The following is a 23,378-nucleotide window of genomic DNA, read 5'->3' as shown; positions in this document are numbered from 1 at the left end:
TTACTCAGAGAGCACCAGGAAAGTCTTAGACAGCACCCAGGAGAAGAACAGGCAGAAGACAGATAAAGAAGGAGAGCAGAAAATGAAGGTGTCAGCACTGGTTGCGAAGTCTCAACAAGAAAAAATATTCCACTCTCCCACCGCTGCCTTGGCATCTCATGTCGGCAAGGCAGCCAACAATGAGGACCTGTCGGGAAATGAGAGTTGCTGGGATCAGAGCATGTTGCCAGCAGGAAAACAATGTCAAAGCCAATGGTGTCAGTGTTCCCCTCTTTCGGATGAGAGTGCATTTAAAAAAAAAAACAAGGGAAAGGTGTGATTTGGAAATAGCCTGAGGCTCCTGACACTCGTAGTATCCATAATCCCCAAATGAACTAAGGGAAATAAGGTGAATCTCCAAATGCATCAGGCTAGCTCCCATCCTCCAAACCTTCCACACACAATTAAAGGCATGGCTTTTTCGACAAGCCTTCAACCATGTTTAGATTCTCCAATAATACATATGAGGATCTTTAGACTCTCTATCAAGCACTTTACAATTCTGAGATTGAATACTGCTCTTCGGCTTTGAAATGGAGATGAGCACCACCCCTCAGAGTCGAAACAACTAGACTTAATGTCAAGGGGAAACATTTACTTTTACCCATCAATAAACAGATCAATAAACAAGATCACAGATCAATAAACAAGAAAACATCAAGGGTCTCCTCAATCCATCTTTCAGCTAAAAACAAGACAACGCCTGTGGTTCTGCATTTAATGATTTTTAATACAATTGTACAAAATATGTCTTACAAGAATAGTGAATGACTGAAAACAATTTTCCTTTCTGAATTGCTTTTAAGCATGTAAGTATATATAGCCAGGCAGGTTTCTCTGACAGTGACAAGGGATTATTTCAAGGGTATGTTAAGGATATCATCATCAGAGACAAGGAAGTGCTCCTTGTCTGTGATGGACACAAAGCATACAATTTTGTTCCTGTGGCACTTCAGGGGCAGTAAGCAAGGATTGCAAGGCTTCTCTGGAACTTCAAGAGGCACTAATGCAAATCCAAAACCTCACTTCAGGAAAAACAATCAAACTCACAACCCACTGAAATAGAAGGCAATGTATTTTGAGCATGCCCCATCTAGATGACAGTGAAAAACAGCTTCTCTCACCATTGACGTCACCCATCAGTAATAATAAAGCACTCAGAACTGTTGCTATTTTGCTTTTCAGAAAAAGATAAGAAAACATGCAATGTGTGAAGCAGTTTGCTGTCATATAAACGTTAGCTCCCAACATCGCTTTAGTGCACTAGCCCTTAAGAATGAACAAATCAAAACAGTCAGTTGGTGTCTGGGAAACAAGCTGGGTCCTGGATTTAGATGCAACTAGTCTTCTGGTTCTCTTTTTTGGTTCATGGTCTCTACAATCCAATCCACATAGTTTGCCACCTTTGTGTAAAGACCATAAGTGCCACATTTTGGCCCCCAAGAAACTAGGCCGGCAACATAGTAACGTGTCTCATTATGGGGATCTCTGATGACATATGCCCCACCACTGTCCCCTTGACAGCTGTCCTGCTGGCCATCCCCAGCACAAATCATATTATCTGTGAAGACGTAGGTCAACGTATCTGCGGGGGGATCCGGCTTCACTCTTCTGCACACCTCCATCTCTTGCACTGGGACCTTGGCTGCCTTCAGTTTCATGGATTTTCTTTGTCTTTCAGTCCTGCCCCAACCAGCTACAAACCCTAGAGTCCCAATCTGAGGATCGTAGTCAGAAGATGTGCCAGGAAGGCAGACTGGAGAGATGGTGGGGCCTAGTGTCACGGGTTTCTTCAGTCTCAGCAGAGCAATGTCATTATCAAAGTTAGTCCGGGGTTCTGTTGCAGTTGTCCAGTTGGGATGAATGAACACATCATCCACATCTAGTGGGCTAGCTTCCCTCAATGCATTGGGGCCAACTAAGAGCAGGCCAGCATAGATAGTTGGGTTTAGGTCTCCATCCAGCACATGGGCTGCTGTAACTATCCAGCGGTCTGAAATGAGAGCTCCTCCACCTTGTGAACTGTAAAAATAAATCTGCCAAGGGAAGTTTCCTGATTTAGCAAATACACCTCCAAAAATCCGCCCTGTTTCTTCAATGGGTGTATGGGAAATTCCACAGACTACAGAAAGAAAGCAAGAAAAAAGAACTTATACTGAGACAAGATCCAACAATTTATAGTGACATTTAAATATTTATATGTAAGGTGTGCTCTGCAATAGTTTCATAGCTAGGCCCAAGTTTAGGACAGTGTCTCATTTTGGACCAGTGTCTGGTCACAAATGGATGTGTGTGTGTGCGTGCGTGTGCTCACATATGCTCTTCCCAACATCTCTTTGATTCCTTTTTTTGTCACTTTTAATATTGCTTGTGTGCTATTGAAAATTGAACGTTTAACTTCCCTAAGACCCTGTCCCTTCATTAGAGTATAGGCAAGTTCAACAACCACGTGCCCTTCAATATGTAGCAGATTACAATTCCCATCCCCTCCTAGTATGGCCAGTGCTGGGTTCTCAGACACTTGGAAGGCACAAGATAGGAGAAAGTTATAGTGTAACAATGTAAGAAATAGTTTTTAAATATATGACGGAGTGGTAGATATCAGAATGATCAATGGGACAGTTCTTTCATTAATTTCAGAACTGGCTAAAATCCCATCCAAAAATTATTAAATTATGCAGTGAATATGACACTCTGCCCATCGGACACCTGGACACATCATTGGCCCAGATGCCAAGCTCTTGTTTAAAATAAAGCAAACTTCCAGCACTTGTAGGAGCAGAATCATGGGGCAGAGCATAGAACTATTTTTCTGACCAATAGTTCAGAGACAGATAATCCAGGCTTGACTCTTGAGTGTGCTCAGCCAATGAGTAAAGTCTCACATCTAAACATTGATAGGGATAACAGAGTTATAGTAGTAGATAGGTACTGTGATCATTATTTATACTGTTGCCCTTGGATTTCCTATCTTATCAGAAAGAGATAGACTGCAAAATCTGAAGGCATAAGATATTTACATTGCTTTGAATTTCTGCCACTGTGTTCCCACTTTTTCTGGTCTGGAACTCTCACCCTTAACACTGCAAAGGCTACAGTGGTCCCTTCCAATGAGTTGCAAAATGAGACATTGTACCTGGGATGCACACTGGAAGCTCTGCATTCTCTTCTTCATCTACCCATTTCCCACTGGCTGAACACTGATAGATTCCTTTAGAAAGAAAGAAATACAGCAATGAGTCTTGATGTTTCTTTAGAGTCAGTCTTAGGGCCTTTCTACACAGGCCTTAAAATGTGGAAGAAACCAATATAAAGGAGGTGCGTGGCTAAATGATGTTTGCTGAAAATGTGTGCTGGATTACATTAACGGCTGAAAAACACTTAAAATCCAATTTTGCTCAAAAAATGCACATACAGTGTTCCCTCACTCATCGTGAGTGTTGCATTCCAGAACCACCCGCAATAAGTGAAATACCACAAAGTAGGGACGCTCCCTCCCCTCTCCCTCACTTTGTCTTCCCTTTCCTCTCCTCTTTTCCCTCTTTCCCTCCGGCGCCCATGCCACCCTCCCCTGGCAAAAGGGACACTTTGCCTCAGGTTGTGCTGCTTCTGCAGGAGCTGCCGCACTTCAGCCAGGTCTCCTCTGGCAGTGACCTGAACAAGAGGGACAATTCCTTCCTCCGCCACTTTCCCTCCTTTTGTCCCTCTCACTCGGGTCATGCTGCTTCTGCAGGAGCTACTGCACTTCAGCCAGGTCTCCTTTGGTGGTGGGCCAGTGCAGCCTGGCCAGCTCATTGCTCCAGACCTTTTTGCCCCCACCTGGCCTGGGGCTGCGGCTCCGGCGGCTCCCTCCCCTTCCTCCCCAGTCCCACAATCTTCTTCTTCCTTCTCCTTTTCTTTCTCCCACAGCCTCAGGAGGGAAAGCTGCGAAGGAAGGAAAGCAAAAAAGGGAGGGAGAGAAGGCGAGGAGGAGGAGGGCTGAGCAGGTGAAAGTGTCCTCCTTGCCAGGGGAGGGTGGCATGAGAACCTGAGGGAGGGAGGAAGGGAGGGGAAAGAGGAGAGGAAAGAGAAAGCAAAGTGAGTGAGAGAGACTGAGAGAGGGAAGGCGAGGAGGAGGAGGGCTACGCAGGGAAAACTGCAAAACAGCGAGTCCGCTGTAAGCGAAACGCAAATGAGCAAGAGAACACTGTATTCACATGACCTTATATCCCTGTAGTAAAGGGAAACATGTAACTTCATTCCTATACACTGGTGTGGACTTTTCCAATGCATGTGTGCATTATAAAATCCCAAACGGCTTATGAGGGCTGTAAACAATTGGACACACAGGTGGCTAAATGGAAGCACAATTGGAGAGCACTTCCCATGGTAACTTTCTGTAACCATTCTTTTGTTCTCAAGTTTATGAAATCAAACAGAGCTTGAATTTACACAGTGGGCACCAGCATGGCAGGCATGTGACCCCAAAGGGAAATGGGGTTCAAGAAGGCAAACATAAAGGCAGCAGGAGGGTGAGGGGAGATAATAACAAGAAATCTGTTTGTGTGCACATCCATATATCCACATCAGCATTTATGAGGTCCAGCACATCTCGGAGAGTCAATTTTTAAAAAGTAAACTTCTGGCAGTTGTCCGCCATCTATCTTGCAGATTTCTAAAATCCACTACAAACAAATGTGTCAGGACCCCAGGGGAGCATTTATTGGGACCGAAAGCTCCATGATTATTGGACTTGCTGTCATGTACCACTATTTTTTGTCCCACTTATTTGTTCTGGATTATGAGACTGTTTGGAAGCACCCTTAGGTTTAATCCAGGAAAGCACTTCCTCTGTCCCGAAATATGATTGCGTAAAAAGCATTAGTGCTGCCACCAGATGCCGAATATGCCATGCTGTGAATATGCCATGTTTTGTAAACAAACCCAAAGGTCTCTTTTCTGTAATGGAAGCAACATGAGTGAAACTGCTATCAGAAGAATATTGGAATGATGTACAAATTGAAAACATAACAATATTCCTATCCCTAATTCTGCCCAAGAAAGTCACTGGAAGATCAATTGAAAAAGACGGGACACACCATTTCCATTGCTCTTTAGTGTATAGTAGGGCTCACGGCATACATAGCGGATAGTGGCTTGGTAATGAGTATCCTCAGATTCTGTTAGGAAAATGACAGCTCCATTTTCAAGATGATCAGGCACACCACAATCTACAGCTGCAAGGACAAAGTAGAATAGATGTGGGTTAATGTAATGTCCTCTATCTGTCTCTTATTCAATCGTCATTCAACCAGAGCCTTTCAATTGTTTCTTCCTAGATGTGTTGCATTGTTTACACAATCTTCTAGTCCACTGTTCAGTCCCTTTCCACGTCTAAGTCTAGAACAACATTCATTCCTTTCACAAAGAAACCTGTCTGTATCAAGTCATAAAAACTTTTATTGTATTAAGGAGCAGCATTCAAGATGGCCTGATCGTTGTGGGAAATATTCTTGCTTGACAGCAGTGGTTTTCAACCAGTGGGTCCCCAGATGTTTTGGCCTTCAGTTCCCAGAAATCCCAACAGCTGGTAAACTGGCTGGGATTTCTGGGAGTTGTAAAATACCTAGGGACCCACAGGTTGAGAACCGCTACTCTATGTCCACCACAAAGGAGGTAGTAACAGACTCACACTAATGAGGAAAACTCTACATGTAGATCAGTGGTTCTCAACCTGTGGTTCCCCGGGTGTTTTGGTAGGTCTATGAAAGCTGCAGAATGCGATTTAACCCATGGGGTGACCTTGGGTGAGTCATTCTCTCTGTGCCTCAGAGAAAGATGATGGTGAATCTCTTCTGAATAAATCTTGCCAAAATAACCCTGTGATAAGTTCATTTCAGGCTTTCCATAGTTTAGAAATGACTTGAAAATGTACAGAAACTGCAGCAGCAGCAAAAAACAACAACAACACTACTTCTCACTTGGATATCGAAATATATGCCACAAAACCATATTATAATCTCATCAAGTTTATTTGCAAATAATTTCACAATTGTATCTCAAATCTGATAATAAATTGTATATAACCTTCTAAGGCAATGGGTTCCCAGGTGTTTAGGCCTACAACTCCCAGAAATCCCAGCCAGTTTACCAGCTGTTAGGATTTCTGGGAGTTGAAGGCCAAAACATTTGGGGACCCACAGGTTGAGAACTACTGATGTAGAGGAAAGCTATCTTAAAGCTCCTACTGCATCTGCTTACACTACTAAAGAAGCAAAATGCATTCTAAACTCCATGTATAATTGAAAAGTAGGTTGCCTATTCAGCATACAGCCAAAACTACAAAGAGGTCCCCCTTCTCTCTAGAAGGATTGGTCTTATTGATCCAATAGATGTTGCACCATCCTCTAAACCACAAAACTATTGCTAATCACTGGGAGGCATACAAGGTGTTCTGAGACCTGGAAGCAGGTTAGTTAGCAAATGGGGTGAGCTTGGCTCTACCTCTGGTGACCTCTCGCTTCATTTTGGTAATCTCACCTTCTGGCCCATAAGCATGAGTAGGCATCAGCTGTTATGCAATTCCAATATTTCTTTCCCCTGTTATAGCATTCTCAAGACAACCTGAAAGCATCCTAGGAATCACAGGTGGGCCATAATTCTACCACTACAAGAAGCAGCACTTACGGACACATCTGCGGTCAGAGTAGCTCCATTTGCCATTGCTTTCACAGCGTGAGCGGAAGGACACAAGGTTGGTTTTTGGCTGAAGAAAACAATTCAGAGATACTGGATTTAATTCACTTGAGAAAGGAATCACATCTCCTCCTTTCTCCTTCCCTCAGAGTGATCTTGGGCATTATTCAGCTCTTGTAGGTGGGGATGAGGAGGTGGAATTCTGAGCCAAACACAGTTCTTGGAACTTTGTCTCCAACCATCTGAATAGCTAAGAACGCATTGTTGGATTTCCTCATATTTGATCCTTGCGTCCCCTGCCAGCCCTCTTCCTACCATTTCTCTTACATGCTTCCCCCTTCCTTCAGTCACATACTTTACTGGTGATACTGAGACTTGAATTTCTTATGGGCATGGGACTGTAACCCTTTTTATGTTTACTATCAGGCACTCAGCATGATGATTCCTCTGTGCTAACTATACCATTAAGATGACCTGCTGCAGAAAACAACAGGAAAGTGACTATTAGGAATCAGGCAAAGCATCGGAATGGGGGACTCCTGGCTCAACAGCAGTACGTTGAAAAAGATCTTGGAGTCCTCGTGGACAACAAGTTAAACATGAGCCAACAATGGGATGCTGCAGCTAAAAAAGCCAATGGGATTTTGGCCTTCATAAATAGGAGTCTAGTGTCTAGATCCAGGGAAGTCATGCTACCCCTCTGTTCTGTTTTGGTTAGACCACACCTGGAGTACTGTGTCCTATTCTGGGCACCACGATTGAAGAGAGATATTGACAAGCTGCCATGTGTGACTAAAATGATCAAGGGTCTGGAGAACAAGCCCTATGAAGAGCAGCTTAAAGAGCTGGGCGTGTTTAGCCTACAGAAGAGAAGACTGAGAGGAGACATGATGATAGCCACGTATAAATATGTGAGAGGAAGTCAAAGGGAGGAGGGAGCAAGCTTGTTTTCTGCTGCCTTGGAGACTAGGACTCGGAGCAATGGCTTCAAACTACAGGAAAGGAGATTCCACCTGAACATTAGGAAGAACTTCCTAACTGTGAGAGCTGTTCAGTAGCGGAACTCTCTGCCTCGAAGTGTAGTGGAAGTTCCTTCCATGCAGGCTTTTAAGCAGAGATTGGCTGGCTATCTGTTGGGGGTGCTTTGTTCTGCTTCTTGGCAGGGGGTTGGACTGGATGGCCCATGAGGTCTCTTCCAACTCAATGATTCTATGATCTAATATTTTCAGAGTTAATGCCCCACTACCAATGCAAAACCAACCTTGCAAGGAGCCTACAGAAGGAGATATATTTCAGTTGGCTTAGCAAACTGAAACAGTCCATAATCCATTTGCCTAGGAAGACAAGTGAAACTATCATCAAATATGAAGCCTCTCGGTCTGGATAATTTGTCATTGAGGGAGTATCACTCCAACTCCCACTTCGGCCAATTCTTATTCTGTGAAGTATCCTACTACCCATCCTCAGCCTGTTTCCAGCTGGCTGAAAGACTGGACAGCCAGATTGTCAGCTAACTAAGGGCCCTTTCAGATAGGTCCTATATCCCAGGATCCGATCCCAGGTTTTCTGTTTCTCCCAGATTATCTGGCAGTGCGGACTCATATAATCCAGTTTAAAGCAGAAAACCTGGGAGCAGATCTTGGAATATAGGGTCTGTCTGGAAGGACTCTTTGTTTCATCTCTCAAGACACCTGCCTAGTCTCCGCTTCTGACACTGATGGAGACACTGATGAACCTTCTCTAAGTGCAGGTACCATGGCACAGTACAGTTGGGAAAGAGTGTTCAGCACACCTGCATGCTTGATGCACTACATCCATGTCCCACTGCCAATAGGAATCTTAGAAAGCTTTACGGACAGCTCCATTTGGTGAGTGTGGACTTACCATCACAACCTCATGGCCTTCTATACAAGTTACCAATACGGAATCCTTAAAAACATAGCCGTCTCTTATGGGATCCATCACAGAATTTGGAATAACAGTCTTCGGACAGGGCATGGCTTTGAACAAAGAAAAGTTCTTCAACAATATGATACAAATTTTAAAGGAGCTTTGTTTCCTACTTATGTACTTTCATAATCCCTCCACCATATAGAGACACACACAGACACAGACACACACACACACACACACACACATGTAGGGATCTATATAAATAAAAATGTAATGCTCGTTTGTGGGATTAACAAAACTCAAAAACCACTGGACAAATTGACACCAAATTTGGACACAAGACACCTAACAACCCAATGTACGTCCTTCACTCAAAAAATTAGTTTTTTTTCATTTGGGAATTGTAGTTGCTGGAATTTAAGAACATTCTTAACAATTAAAGAACATTCTGAACTCCACCAATGATGGAATTGAACCAAACTTGGCACACAGAACTCCCATGACCAACAGAAAATACTGGAAGGGTTTGGTGGGCAGTGTCCTTTGGTTTTAGAGTTGTAGTTCACCTACATCCATAGATCACTGTGGACTCAAACAATGATGGATCTGGACCAAACTCTACACGAATACTCAATATGCCCAAATGCGAACACTGGTGGAGTTTGGGGAAAATAGAATCTTGACATTTGGGAGTTGTAGTTGCTGGAATTTATAGTTCACCTACTATCACAGACCATTCTGAACCCTACCCACAATAGAATTGGGCCAAACCTCCCACACAGAACCCCCATGTGGGCCACAGCAACGCGTAGCAGGGGACGACTAGTCTATATAAATAAAAATGTAATGTTTGTTTGTGGGATTAACATAAGTAAAAAACCACTGGATGAATTGACACCAAATTTGGACACAATACACCTATCAGGCCAACAAATGTCCATTACTCATAGAAACACTGAAAAACACAGCAGAAGAGACTTAAAAAGCCAAAAAACAAAAAAAAACATTACAACGCATGCACAAAACCACATATATACACATATACACTAATATATATACACAAGAAACACATATACACAGACTGGGCCACAGCAATCGCTGGATGTATTGCACTCTGCTAAAGATACTAAGGAGCCTCCAGTGGCATAGTGGATTAAACCGCTGAGCTGCTGAACTTGCTGACCGAAAGGTTGGTGGTTCAAATCGGGGGAGCAGGGGGAGCTTCTGCTGTTACCCCTAGCTCCTGCCAACCTAGCAGTTCGACTTAATGTCAAGAGGAAACCTTTAAAGATACTAAATATGCCCTTAATTCCAGTGAATGTGGAAAGTTGACTGCATGCAAACATATATGCATATACATGCATGCGTTCGTGTGCATGAATACACACACACATGTCAATTGTATGTACTAGCCACCCATTAAAATATCTTCAGCCTTCTAACCTCACAGTCCCTATTTACAATGTGTCCATGTGCATAGCAACATTAACTATTCTCTGCCACAGTTCATTCCAGCAACACGCACACTTACAGTCATAATTTCGCTGACAAATCTCAACTCCATCCCAACATCTGAAAGGTATCATCTTTTGTCCTAGACACCTGATTCATGTTCCATCTTTGCTACTTGCAAACTCATGCATGTTTCACTAACAACCCCTTCTCATTCACTAAATGCTGATTTTACTAGCCTACATATTTTCCTTATGGGGTATCTACTTACGGTCCCCAAAGTAGCGGAGTTTCCAGCCTTTGCCTTGCACAGCATTATCTGTGTGAAAGATGATGTCAACAATATTGCTTTTAGTCTTGATTTCTGGAGGCCCGGTGAACATACTGCCACAATAAGGACCAAAATGCTCATTTCCTGCTGAGATCTGTAAAAAAATTTAATAAGAATATTAGTCAAATGTAGAGGATTATTCCTGTTCCGGAGTGCAACAACTACACTGTTGCCTCGAAACCACGTGAAACCCTCTTATAGTGCCAAGATAACGGGAATGTCAGGAGGGGAGAGGCTGACTCCCCACGAAAGATTACCACTACCATATCAGCTCTAGATAATTAACTATGGTTTTCTGTAGGCAAGCAAATGGCGACTACTGGATGGCACATGTTTTGTATCAGAAACTAGAGCTGATGTGGTATATCCAATGCAGTTTTCTGAATCAAAGCACTCCAAATAACCAAACTAAATCTAAAGTTGACTAAAAACTGATGTGTAACCTTTTTGGTACTAATGTTGGAAAATGGACCCTGGTCAAAGTGATCCCTGATCAAAAAAAGGTTGGGAACCACTGGAAGCATACAGTCAAGACACAATCAAGAACAATTATTGGACGAGTCAGGTATCCTCATCTTTTTCTGCTATCACCTACTCTTAAGTCATCAGAACATTTTCCTTCCAAACTAGCTGGCTCCAAATCGAAGTCCTCCTTTCGGATGGTCAGGACTACCCGATATCCTGGCTCCAAAGCCACATGGTAATCACAGTGCGAATTCTCCGGATATACGTTAGGGTAGTTGGGGCTGGTGATTTCGCCAGATAATTCAGTAAACACATTCCCAGAGCAGTTCACTAGTTTAGGAAAGAGAAAAGCCAGAAAATCAGAAGCAAAGTTAGCAGATGATATTTTCTTGGTAAGGATACTACTTAAACCAGCAATTCTCAACCTGTGGGTCCCCAGATGTTTTGGCCTTCAACTCCCAGAAATCCTAACTGCAGGTAAACTGGCTGGGATTTCTGGGAGTTGTAGGCCAAAACACCTGGGGACCCACAGGTTGAGAACTACTGAAAGACCTTAAAGACAGCATTGTGTTCAACATCCTCTTCTTACCCCAGGAGGATAACGTCAACATTTTGAGATAATGATATGAACGAAAAAGCAAATAGCCATTTTTACCAGTGAGTGTGTCCACACACGTGCACACATATGCAAGTAAAACATCTAAGCTTGATAATGTCCATTTATTTCCCATTACCTGAACATTCAAAATATCATCAGTGTTTTCTTCTCTTTTGGTTTGTGGGCTTTGCTTGCTTCCAATAAATCAAATTTTCTGTGTTTAAATTTTTAAATCTTAAATTGAAAAGATTTTATAATGGAAGCAATAAATCCACCAGTCCAAATCTGTAGACACCTATTTGAATCACATGTCAATCACTTCTGAAATAAGCCACAATTCTTTAAAAATGAAAAACTGTGCCGGGTCATGCTATACAATTGCATTTGCTGAGTCCTTTTACCACCAAGGGCAGCTAAATAAACCAGGAAGCCTCCATCTCTAGTTTGCTGAAGAATGCATCTGGACCAGAATCACCAACCAAACCAGAATTATAAACCAAGACCAAAGTCTGGTTCATGTTTCTGTCACAAGAACAAGCCGAAGATGCTCATTTGGACTTAGCTAAGCAACCCAAAGCAAAGTTTCTTGGCTCTTTAACCACTTACAGAAAGAGCCAAGCAGGAAGGACTGAACCGCTTGCTCATTTCCAATAAGCCAGTTTAGAAGGAACCAAGTTCTTCAAAAGTTTTTCATGAAAAGCTGGACATTTTTCCAATCCTAATTTTAAGCTTCTTCCTTGCTTAAAGAGGAACATGGGTTGAGAATGTGCAAGACAATGTTTTAACTAATTTAATCTATCCCTGCTTCTGAATAGCCAGAACTCCCTGCTTCTAAAGATTTTCACATTTCCAAAGTGGAATGAAAAATTCTTCCCAGCTTGGACATTAACAAGTAACATAAAGAGTGCTATTACGGGGGAAATATGAACGAATCTCTTACCTCCACATGTCTTTTGATCCTCGTGCAAGAAATATTCAGCTGGACAAGAACAAAAGTAGCCACCAATGTAGTTATTGCAGTAATGACTGCAGGGCTCTTCTACAAAATCTGTGCACTCGTTCAGATCTGAAAGAAATGTACAGTGGGAAATAAATAACAAAAGATGATGGGGTGCAACCGCCCATCCCCACCAATGACAGGGCAGGTACATCATTGGGGGCAAAGGCAAAACTCACGCTATCTTGTTGTCACGAGGTAACAAATAGACAGACAGAGACAAAAGCACACAGAGAGAAAGAGCATTGCTGTACTTTGTCAAAATTAAAAACCACAGATTCCTTCCAAATCTTATGCCCTATCCTACTTAAGAGCCTTGGTCACTCTCCTGCTACTCCTTCTTGTATCTTCCAGTTAGTTTATCCACTTCATCTTAAACGAACACATAAAGCCATTCAACAACTCCACTTCATGTACTTTTTGCACAATTTGTTCTCTGAGTGAAAGGGAGCATGAGTTAGGCTGTCCCTTTTGATATGGGTTCAACTTTGGATTATTTTTTATTATTTATTTATTTATTTATTTATCATGTCAAAAGTGAATTGAGGGTATAGTTGTAATGCATTTAAAAGCACAAAGTAAGTTTTAAATTTGGCATTCTATTAAATGCCCTTTGACTAGTCGCTGGCCACTCGGAGTGCCTCTGGTGTTGCTATAAGAAGGTCCTCCATTGTGCATGTGGCAGGGCTCAGATTGCTTTGTAGTAGGTGGTCTTTTCCGCACTTGCATGTTGTGGACTCCACTTTGTAGCCCCATTTCTTAAGGTTGGCTGTGCATCTCGTGGTGCCACAGTCCGTTCAGTGCCTTCCAAGTCACCAAGTCGTCTGTGTGCCCAGGAGGGAGTCTCTCATTCGGTATCAGCCATGGATTAAGGTTTTGGGTTTTAGCCTGCCACTTTTGGACTCTTGTTTGCTGAGGTGTTCCTGCAAATATCTCTGTAGATCTTAGAAAGCTACTTTTTGATTTAATACATTAGTGCGCTGGCTGATATCTGAACAGGGAATGGGCTGTCATTGCCTTGGTCTTTTCATTATTGGTTGCTACTTCCTGACAGATGTCATGTGGTGCAATACCAGCTAAACAGTATAATTTCTCCAGTGGTGTAAGCCGTAGACATCCTGTGATAATGTAGCACATCTCATTAAGAGCCACATCCACTGTTTTCATGTGATGTGATGTGATGATATGTCCCTTCCCCACGCCTTGCCTTGCCATCTAGGGGCATCATTCGAGGAACACTGTGGGGTTTTCTGCATTTATACATCTGGGCATTTCAGGTCACATGTGACAAATCCTCAAGAACACTAAGAATTCTGATCATATCCAGTCCCACATCCTAGGTAAACACTGGAAGTAAAAAGCTCATAGGTGCCAACAAGATACATCTCTTGCAGCTGTGTGTGTGTTTGTGTGTGTGTGTGTGTGTAAGGGTATTGCTTTGTCCTGTGGTGATCACCTTGCTATATTCAGGAGTATTAAATTTTTTATCCATAACTCTTCTTATTAGGCTGAATTTGTCTGCAGGTGGCTGTTGGACTTTTGAACCATGCAAACAACTTTCCTTCCCGGCTCAGTGAAAACTGAAATGGTGTCCCTGCAGCCTCTCCATCCTAGGGTACTCCTGGAAGGAATTGTGTCCTATAAAACAAAGAAATGTCAGCCAAGGGCTTACCCACTGCGGTATAATAAGCAGCAAACCCAGTGAATCTTTCTTCATTGGAAAAATCAGACTGAAAGGTAATAGTCAAGGTATTGTAGGGGATATGAAATTCCTCCAGGATATTAGAGCCACGGGAGCGTCTTGTCTTGTGACCACAAAGCTGGCCCTCAACATGGCTACCAGACATGATCTGAAAGAGACAGAAAGACAAACAGACTTTGGTCTCTGCAATTGAAATGTGTCATAATTGATTGTTAGCATTATATCTGGCCGGAGCAACACAATTCCATATGCATGAAATTAGATCCAAATTGGATTGTTGTAGGATATTCAGGATATATGTATCTATGGCAAGCATCCTCAGAGGTTGTGAGGTCTGACCTCACAACCTCTGAGGATGCTTGCCATAGATGTAGGTGAAACGTCAGGAGAGAATGCTTCTAGAAACATGGCCACATAGCCCGAAAAACCTACAACAACCCAGTTATTCCAACCATGAAAGCCTTTGACAATACATAGATCCAAATTAGTTGTACTTTGAGTTGGGCCTCTGGAAACAATGGACTTTAAACAATCAAGACTACTCATATCTACTGTGCATATGACTCAATCCAGATCCAAACTAGAATACTCTTTCCATATCATCCCACCTCAGTTTTACAAATAGGGCTCTAAAAAGCATTTTAGAACCATGGCTCCATAGCAGTACGTGTGAAAAAGATCTTGGGAGTCCTCGTGGACAACAACTTAAACATGAGCCAACAATGTGATGCAGCAGCTAAAAGAGTCAATGGGATTTTGGCCTGCATAAATAGGAGTATAGTGTCTAGATCCAGGGAAGTCATGCTACCCTTCTATTCTGCCTTGGTCAGACCACACCTGGAATCACACTGTGTCCAATTCTGGGTACCCCAATTGAAGGGAGATATTGACAAGCTGAAATGTGTCCAGAGGAGGGCGACTCAAATGATCAAGGGTCTGGAGAACAAACCCTATGAGGAGTGGCTTAAAAAGCTAGGCACGTTTAACCTGCAGAAGAGAAGGCTGAGAGGAGACATGATGAGGGCCATGTATAAATATGTGAAGGAAAGTTATAGGGAGGAGGGAGCAAGTTTGTTTTCTGCTGCCCTGGAGACTAGGACACAGAACAATGGCTTCAAACAACAGGAAAGGAGATTCCACCTGAACATTAGGAAGAGCTTCCTAACTGTGAGAACTGTTCAGCAGTGGAACTCTCTGCCCCGGAGTGTGGTGGAGGCTCCTTCTTTGGAGGCTTTTAAACTGAGTCTGGGTGGCTATCCATCGTGGGTGCTTTGAATACAATTTTCCTGCTTCTTGGCAGGGGGTTGAACTGGATGGCCCACAAAGTCTCTTCCAACCCTATGATTCTATGGTTCTGTGATCTCAATGCCTCTTTTAACTTGGAAGGGAGCATGGTCAAGAAGGGTAGACATAGGCAGCCTTCCTTTGAGATCGACCATTTGGGGCTCTTGGGCCATTTATAAGGCCTCAGCACTGATGAAGCCCAGAGTCAGATCTCCTTTCTTACCTGTTCATTTGACTTCATAAACGAAAACTACAGCCATCAGGAATGGACCTTACAGAAATGTGGGACCCTTTATATCCATTCCCTGACTTTTCTTTAAAATGTTTCACTACTTGGCTGCAGAAGATATCTGACCCCTTCGGCCATCACTCTCCGATAATATCTCCAAAGGATCCACATTCACCACCTACACTGCCATATAATTATGTTGAGTGCAAAACTCACAGCAACCCATTACAACTGATGTTATACAGTTTTGAAATGTCAAATGCTTTTCTTTATATTTTATAGTGTCATTTTTTATAAAGAGTCATAGCTAGACATTGTTTCCTTTTTTTTAAAAATGAATAAGTACTTCATTATTTATTTCTGATTTATTTCTCATTGTATTTTTGCCCTGTTTTATTGTATTCTTATGTTTTATTTATTTTATTGTGATGTTTCTTTTGTGTTTTTGGTTTTATTCTGTCGTAATGCATTATTGGGCTTGGCCTCATGTAAGTCCCTTTTGGGGAGATGGTGGCGGAGTTTAAATAAAGATTACTATCATTATCATTATCCATAGCACAAGCAAAAACAAGATGAAAGTAGACAATGGAACCAACTATGTAGCCACTGACTTTTAGCTTTATTTAAAAAACAAACTAACTTGTCAGCTACATCGAGACTTTTGAATATAACCAGAGGAGTACAATTGTTAGTTTCTCCGTGGTGCTCATAAGCAGCATAACACATCTTTGTCCAGCAAGTATTCTCATTGTTCAGTTGTCCTTCCCCAAGCGCCCCCCCCCCCACCCACCCAGTGAAAGGACATGGCCCTTTACCTTCACAAAATCATACTCGCAGTTTTGAGATGGCTCTATATCCAGGTGGGTGAAGTAAAGGTGAATGCCATAACCTGGAGGAACGCTTATTTCCCAGGACTCTAAAGCATTGTTGGGATATGCCTGAGGATAGTTTGGAGAGAGGATCTCTCCATACATGGAGGATGCTTCAGTGCAAGCCAGGAAGGACCAAACGATGAAGCTCCTAGAGAAAGAAAAGAAAATTGAGTTGTTTGCCACTTCTACACACAGCTCCAAGAGGCTAGAATTGTCTACAACCTCATCACATTGGCAAATTTTCCTGATGCAGTCAGCACGGAGCCCATCGGATCTCACTTCTGGCGAGGTTGTGTGGCGGCTGCCGCAGCAAAGTGTTCTACAGTGAGGAACTCTGAACACAGGAGACTACGTGTGTCCAGATTGGAAATGCTGGGGGCAGCACGGAAACAAGCTGGAAAGATACACTTTCCGGCATGTGATGGGGAAGCGGGAGATGCAGGCGATATGGGGCGCTGGGCGATGTGGGGTGCTGGGCGACAGATTCACCCCATGCCCCACTGCCCTACAGATTCCCTACATCAAGAGCCTCCATGTGATGGAGATCCATCTCACAGCTTGGTTTCTCATCCTTAAACTGTATTTATTTATTTACTTATTACATTTGTATCCCGTCTTTCTCACTCCGGAGGGGACTCAAGGTGACCTTACAACAAGCAACAATTTGATGCCATACACACATATCAATAAACAATTACAAGTAAAACCAACAATTAAAACACGAATTATTAAAATATCAGCTAAAATCACACCATCCAAAACATAGTCCTAGGTAGTTCCATTTGTCAATCACATTTGCCAATGACATCTTAAGTTTTTTCCCCCTGAAGATCAGAAGAGGAGGGGGTGATCTGATTCCATTGGAGAGGGAGTTCCATAGATGAGGGGTCACCACTGAGAAGGCCCTGTCTCTCATCCCCACCAGTCGTGCCTCATCCCCACCAGTCGTGCCTGTACCAACCATTCTGCTAATGACTCAGGATGTGCAAAAATATACCTGTAGCTTGTTTCTGAATGCTTCAGAACTGAAAGAACAGAGGGAAGTTTCAATTTTTGAGACAAGCAACTGAGGAGCACCTGAAAATATCTGAGAGAGATATCTAACAACATATTTAAACAGGGACAGAGGGGGATTGTTGTTAAGAATAATCATTTTTGTTTTTAAAATGGGCAAATTTTGAGGGAGGGGATGGGTGTTTTGGCTTGCAACACCTCCCCCTGCCCTCTTGAATTATATCATGGCCTTGAATAACTTACCACATCTGTATACTCTCCATCTCAACTTCTTTCTCAAAACCAGAATGGTCGAACTTCAGATTTCAACCAACACAAGACACTGCTGAGTCATTTGTTCTTTTTCCCGTCTTCCTCTGAAATAGCCATGGTTGGGAGACACAAAAAAGGGATTACTTCTCTGTTCACAAAGAACTAAGGTAGTAAAGACTTTAGGACTTAAGAAGGAAAATGAATTCCAAACAGCATTCTGTACCATCATGAATCCCATGTGTCTACAAAGCAGCAGAGAAAACTTGGGCATAAGGCCAAACATTGAGCAAGATGTAGAATCATAGAATCCTAGAGTTGGAAGAGACGTCATGGGCCGTCCAGTCCAACATCATTCTGCCAAGAAGCAGGAAAAATTCAAAGCACCCCTGACAGATGGCCATCCAGCCTTTGTTTAAAAGCCTCCAAAGAAGGAGTCTCTACCACACTCCAGGGAAGAGAGTTCCACTGCTGAACAGCTCTCACAGTCAGGAAGTTCTTCCTAATGTTCAAGTGGAATCTCCTTTCTTGTAATTTGAAGCCAATGTTCTGCATCCTAGTCTCCAGGGCAGCAGAAAACATGCTTCCTCCCTTCTCCCTATGACTTCCTCTCACATTTATACATGGCTATTACGTCTCCTCTCAGCCTTCTCTTTTTCAGGCTAAACATGCCCAGCTCTTTAAGCCACTCCTCACAGGGCTTGTTCTCCAGACCCTTGATCGTTTTAGTTGCCCTCCAGCTTGTAAACATCTCTCTTCAATTGTGGTGCCCAGAATGGGACACAATATTCCAGATGTGGTCTAATCAAGGCAGAATAGAGAGGCAGCATGACTTCCCTGAATTTAGACACCAGACTCTTATTGATGTAGGCCAATATCCCATTGGCTTTTTTTTTGCTGCCGTGGGGCATGACCAACTCACCACAGAATTAACTTCTACAGACCATGGTATAAGGGTGGCAAATGTTTCCACTCCCTACAACCACACCATTTTAGGGGAAATCACTACCTTTCCCAGTGTACAAGGATGGATTCCATAACAGGAAGCATTTAACCTACTCGTTCTCAACCTGTGGGTCTCCAGATGTTTTGGCCTACAACTCCCAGAAATTCCAGCCAGTTTACCAGCTGTTAGGATTTCTGGGAGTTGAAAGCCAAAACATCTGGGGAGCCACAGGTTGAGAACTACTGATTTAACCTATATCCCACTATCCAGAAATATCATTCAATTTTTGAGAAAACTTTACCTTTTTCTTTTCCGCTCTTTCTGTCTCGGCCTGCCTCTTCTATTTCCCTCTTCTCATTTCCCTACAATGCAAACTGTCCACAGGCAGTTGATAATGTCTGTTCTGAATTGAAGAACTCTGCTCCCCTCTACTGTTTGCCACTGGCATCCTTCACTCTGCTGTATTGCTGAACAATACCAAAAGCGAAAGCAGTGTTCAGATAATTTAGTTGCACAATCCCTATTTTGGCAGGATGAAGTTTGGATTCTTTAAAAAAAAAAATCCACCAGAGAGGTCAGATGACTTCTGAGAAGAGAACTGAGGGAAATTCCAAATCCCTGTTGAAAAACAAAGTTATAATATTAGGCAACCACACTGGAGAAATGCCTTAAAATCACTTTCACATCTGTTGACTGTCCAATTTAGGTTATCAATTCTCTGTTTCTCTCTCTCTCACACACACACACAGAGTATTCCATTTCCAAACAACTTTCTAGAGTAGTGGTTCTCAACCTTCCTAATGTGGCAATCCCTTAATACAGTTCCTTACATTGTGGTGACCCGCAACCATAAAATTATTTTCATTGCTACTTCATAACTGTTATTTTGCTACTGTTATGAATTGTAATGTAAATATCTGATATGCAGGATGTCTTTTCATTGTTAATAATTAAAGCATAGTGATTAATCCCAAAAACAAAATGGTTAGGGAGTTGCTGGTATGTATAGTTCCCCTGCCATCAAAGAGCATTCTGGATTCCAACAACCATTGAATTGAACCAAACTTGGCATACAGAACTCTCATGACCAACAGAAAATACTGGAGAGGTTTGGGGAAAACCAACATTGACGTTTGGGAGTTGCTGGAAATAATGTATAGTTCCCCTGCCATCAAAGAGGATTCTGAATTCTGAACATGGACAGATTAACCTACTGGCTTACACCCAACCAAGGACTACCTAAAAAACATACTAACTGGGACCTGGTAAAAGACTACCTAAAACAGATGAAGATTTACCTCATCTGCTGAAGATACCCAATCCTAAGAGAAGAAGTAGATGGAGGGAAAGTAGAATAAGTATAAATACAATCCCAAATATTTTTTAATGACCATCGAAAGTAAGAAAGAAGTCAACAAACTTTTTTTTTATTTCTTATTTTATTCTTTATTTTTGTATTTTTTCTCCTTTTCCTCTTCTTTTTTTCTTATCTCTTTTTTCCTATTTTCTGCACAAGCAAATGTTCTCCCACTTTCACTGTAAAGTTAATTAACCTAAAGCTATTTATTATTACCCCTTCCTCCCTTCTTTTTTGATCGACTCTCTATATTCTATATGATAAAATCTTAATTAAAATATTTTAAAAAGAGGATTCTGAATTCCAACAACCATTGAACTGAACCAAACTTGGCATACAGAACTCTCATGCAAAGTGCGGTGGTGGTGAGAGCCAGGCAACTGAGGCTTTGCTGGGTTTGCTATTGCCTTCAATCTCCCTGGGCTGCCTGAGCTTGGAGAGTGTGGGGTGGCTGTGGGAATGCCATACTGGATTGTATATAGCAAATTCGAGGTCATGCTGAATTAATTAGCTTACCACAGGTTGTAGCGCACTAGCATGTGTTCATCTTGTCAATGCACCAGGCTAATGGGTTTCTCACATTGGACTAAATGGCAGTGTAGATGCAGCCTAAGATCAAGTGGCTGAAGCAAAACTATGAGCATTTCCTCTCTTGCTCTTTGACCCTGACCACCATTGAGAGGAGACCTTTTTCAGAGATTGCAATATGCTTATCAAATGTTCTATGGATAAGAAACAAATGTTTTTCATATTATTTCCAAAATGAGACCAATTTGAGAGATAGCAGATCTTCAAGCAGAATGTGGATTCTTGGCCCTAACTTGAATGCAACCCCTCCTTCTTGTTCCAATTGATGGGTGGTTTTCCAGACTTTGTAGGGTTTTCTTGCTCTATTTCCAAAAGATTTCAATTTTTCTTCTACTTAAAGCAAGTGCTTGAAGCTAAAACTCTGTTTATTTTCCTCCTTGTCCTTTGGCCCTGACCACCACCAAAATGTGGCCCCTTCTGGAGCTAAACTTCTCATGCCTATGTGAAAACATGAAATGAAACGACTAGGTCAGGTAAGCTATTCTTCCTCACTTCAAACATTAATGCAGTGCTTATTGCAGACAATGCTCCTGGAACTCAACACTGAATGTCTGTGGCTGTTTCCACAGAGCCATTTAATCTGGAGCATGTTATTGAGCTATGGTAATCCCTCCCCAGAAAGATTTAGAGTTCAATAAGAGATTATAAATAAATATGATTTCCGTTTTTTAATTAAAAAACCTTTTCCAGAGGTACAGAGTTGTGTAGTTTCAAAGTCTTAGAGGATTAGGAGTGGACCTAGCAGCAGCTGTACCCCTCAACCTCTATCGTGCCTGACCCTTTAATAAATGGTACCCATTTGTGATTTCTGTGTAGCTTGTATCTTCCTTACTGCGCACTGTATCAATTTCTTATATGAAATGTATACATTGTTTCTTATATGCAAGTCAAAATGTAATTTGAAGGCAGCCACCTCCTTGTGACCCTCTTTGTATAATTCCTTAGGAACGGGGGTGTTGGCTGAATCCCTCCAGCTATTTCCCAAGTCAGATAACTATCAGAATCATTGTATTTAATTATGTAAAAACAAATGATCCTCTTTGCCAGCAAAGTAAGTTCAGGATGTTTGCCCACCTAATCTGAAGCTGAGAGTCTGCCACTCCAGCCATAGATGGGGCATTCACTAACTTTCTATAACGATAACCAAGTCCTTGATTGCTTTCGTCTTTTGAGCTTTACACTTTTTTTTTGTTGCAAAGAACGGAGTTAATCCAAAAGTCATCAGTATATCTGTACCATTTTTCCTTCATGGACTGTACCTTCCGAAGGGAGGTCACTGCTGCAGATTGACTCCTTGCATAGACTGGAACCGGCTGCCATTCTCCTTGCCACCGGAATCTCTGCCTGTAGGCTGTGACATCAGTGAAATTCACAGCAAAACCCAGTGCAGATCCCATCTGGCCTCTTTTTCAGCCAATCAGGGAAAGGAGCAGGAAGTCTGAATAGCTATCAGGACTGTTTTAGATGTCTTGCATTTTTCTGTATGTTAATACTTTGTACTTGCATCCTTTTTTGGCCAAATCACAATAAACCTCTCTGGCTTGTCTTCAACCTGTTGAGTTTTTTTTCTCTGTCCTGAACTATTTGGTTTAGCTAATGCTCACCGGGCACAGACTCTCTAACCGTGGTTCTAAGTAAATCGCTACAAGCAGAATCCCATGGGAATGCTATGCTTAAGGGGGAGGGGCATATTCTTTACTTTCTGGCTGGTCTATGGAAACTGCTTTTGCATTCTGACTGATCCAGTTTAAGCCCTGTTTACATTTGCCTCTATAATTTGCATTTGGGTTACTTCCTGTGGCATGGTTAGTCGCAGGAGGGATTCAGCAGATTGGTCCAATACTGTATTTTCTTGATTCCAAGACACACTCCCCCTCTCCCCATATAAACATCTCTAAAAATGGGGTGGTCTTAAAATTGATTGAGAGATATATACAGTATATATATTTCTGTTGGTGATACTGAAATTAGAGTGCATCTTGCAATCAATGGCTTCTTAGACTCAATGAAACATGGTACTCTGTGGGTGGTGGTGAAGAATATGGTCAAAGAGGATGAAAGGATCTGGAGAGATTACAGCGCTTCCTCTGAGTCTTCTAGAGGCAAAATAAATTCATAGGAGCAGAATAATGAGGCCCATGTTCAAACTACTAGCAATTACGAAAAGAATGGAGAATCTAATTTTAAACTATTCCTTTAAAATGGAACAAAAATACTTAAACAATTTTTAGACAATTAGTTTTAATGATGCTAGAAAATCAATCACGGCAATTTCATTCAGCTGCTGGTTCCAAGTAAATAGCCATGCAAGTCACAATTAACTTGAGTGACTATTAATTATTGCAGTAACTACACAAGACTTTCAGTTAAGTGGAACTCAAGCAACTGGCAGTTAAAAAACCTTCAAATTGCATACTGCATTCATGAGGATGTTCTTAAAATTTAGTTACATCAAATTATCTTTATTTGTCTTAATTTGTGTTTAATTACACTATGTAACAAAATTTGAAGCATTTTCTGTTCCTAGTTTGATATTGTTATTTCCTGTTTAATGGAGGTCCTTACTATGAAAGTAATTGTTATACTTCAGAAAATTCGTTTATGTGGCTGCCACAAATGATGTTGAATTGGTTGAGATTCTGTGACAAGTTTATTCAAAACTATAGCAAAATGTGCTGCAGGATGTC

The 23,378-nt window shown here is 42.0% G+C and overlaps 1 protein-coding gene across 1 annotated transcript; it reads right to left on the bottom strand.

Annotated features, from left to right (window-relative positions):
• Positions 1 to 748: 748 nt before the first annotated feature.
• LOC132767516 (complement C1s subcomponent-like) lies at positions 749 to 17,944 on the bottom strand. The gene is made up of 11 exons (XM_060762581.2): positions 17,795 to 17,944; positions 16,481 to 16,685; positions 14,123 to 14,300; positions 12,394 to 12,519; positions 10,986 to 11,185; positions 10,331 to 10,484; positions 8,599 to 8,714; positions 6,706 to 6,784; positions 5,118 to 5,255; positions 3,176 to 3,250; positions 749 to 2,161 (listed from the first exon to the last, which is right to left on the bottom strand). Exons 1-11 carry the CDS (start codon positions 17,812 to 17,814, stop codon positions 1,380 to 1,382), a joined length of 2,073 nt encoding a protein of 690 aa, XP_060618564.2. The 5' UTR covers positions 17,815 to 17,944; the 3' UTR covers positions 749 to 1,379.
• Positions 17,945 to 23,378: the final 5,434 nt, after the last annotated feature.

Source organism: Anolis sagrei, chromosome 2, assembly GCF_037176765.1.
Source record: "Anolis sagrei isolate rAnoSag1 chromosome 2, rAnoSag1.mat, whole genome shotgun sequence".
Classification (NCBI taxonomy): domain Eukaryota; kingdom Metazoa; phylum Chordata; class Lepidosauria; order Squamata; family Dactyloidae; genus Anolis; species Anolis sagrei.
This window is presented reverse-complemented; position numbering and strand designations above follow the sequence as displayed.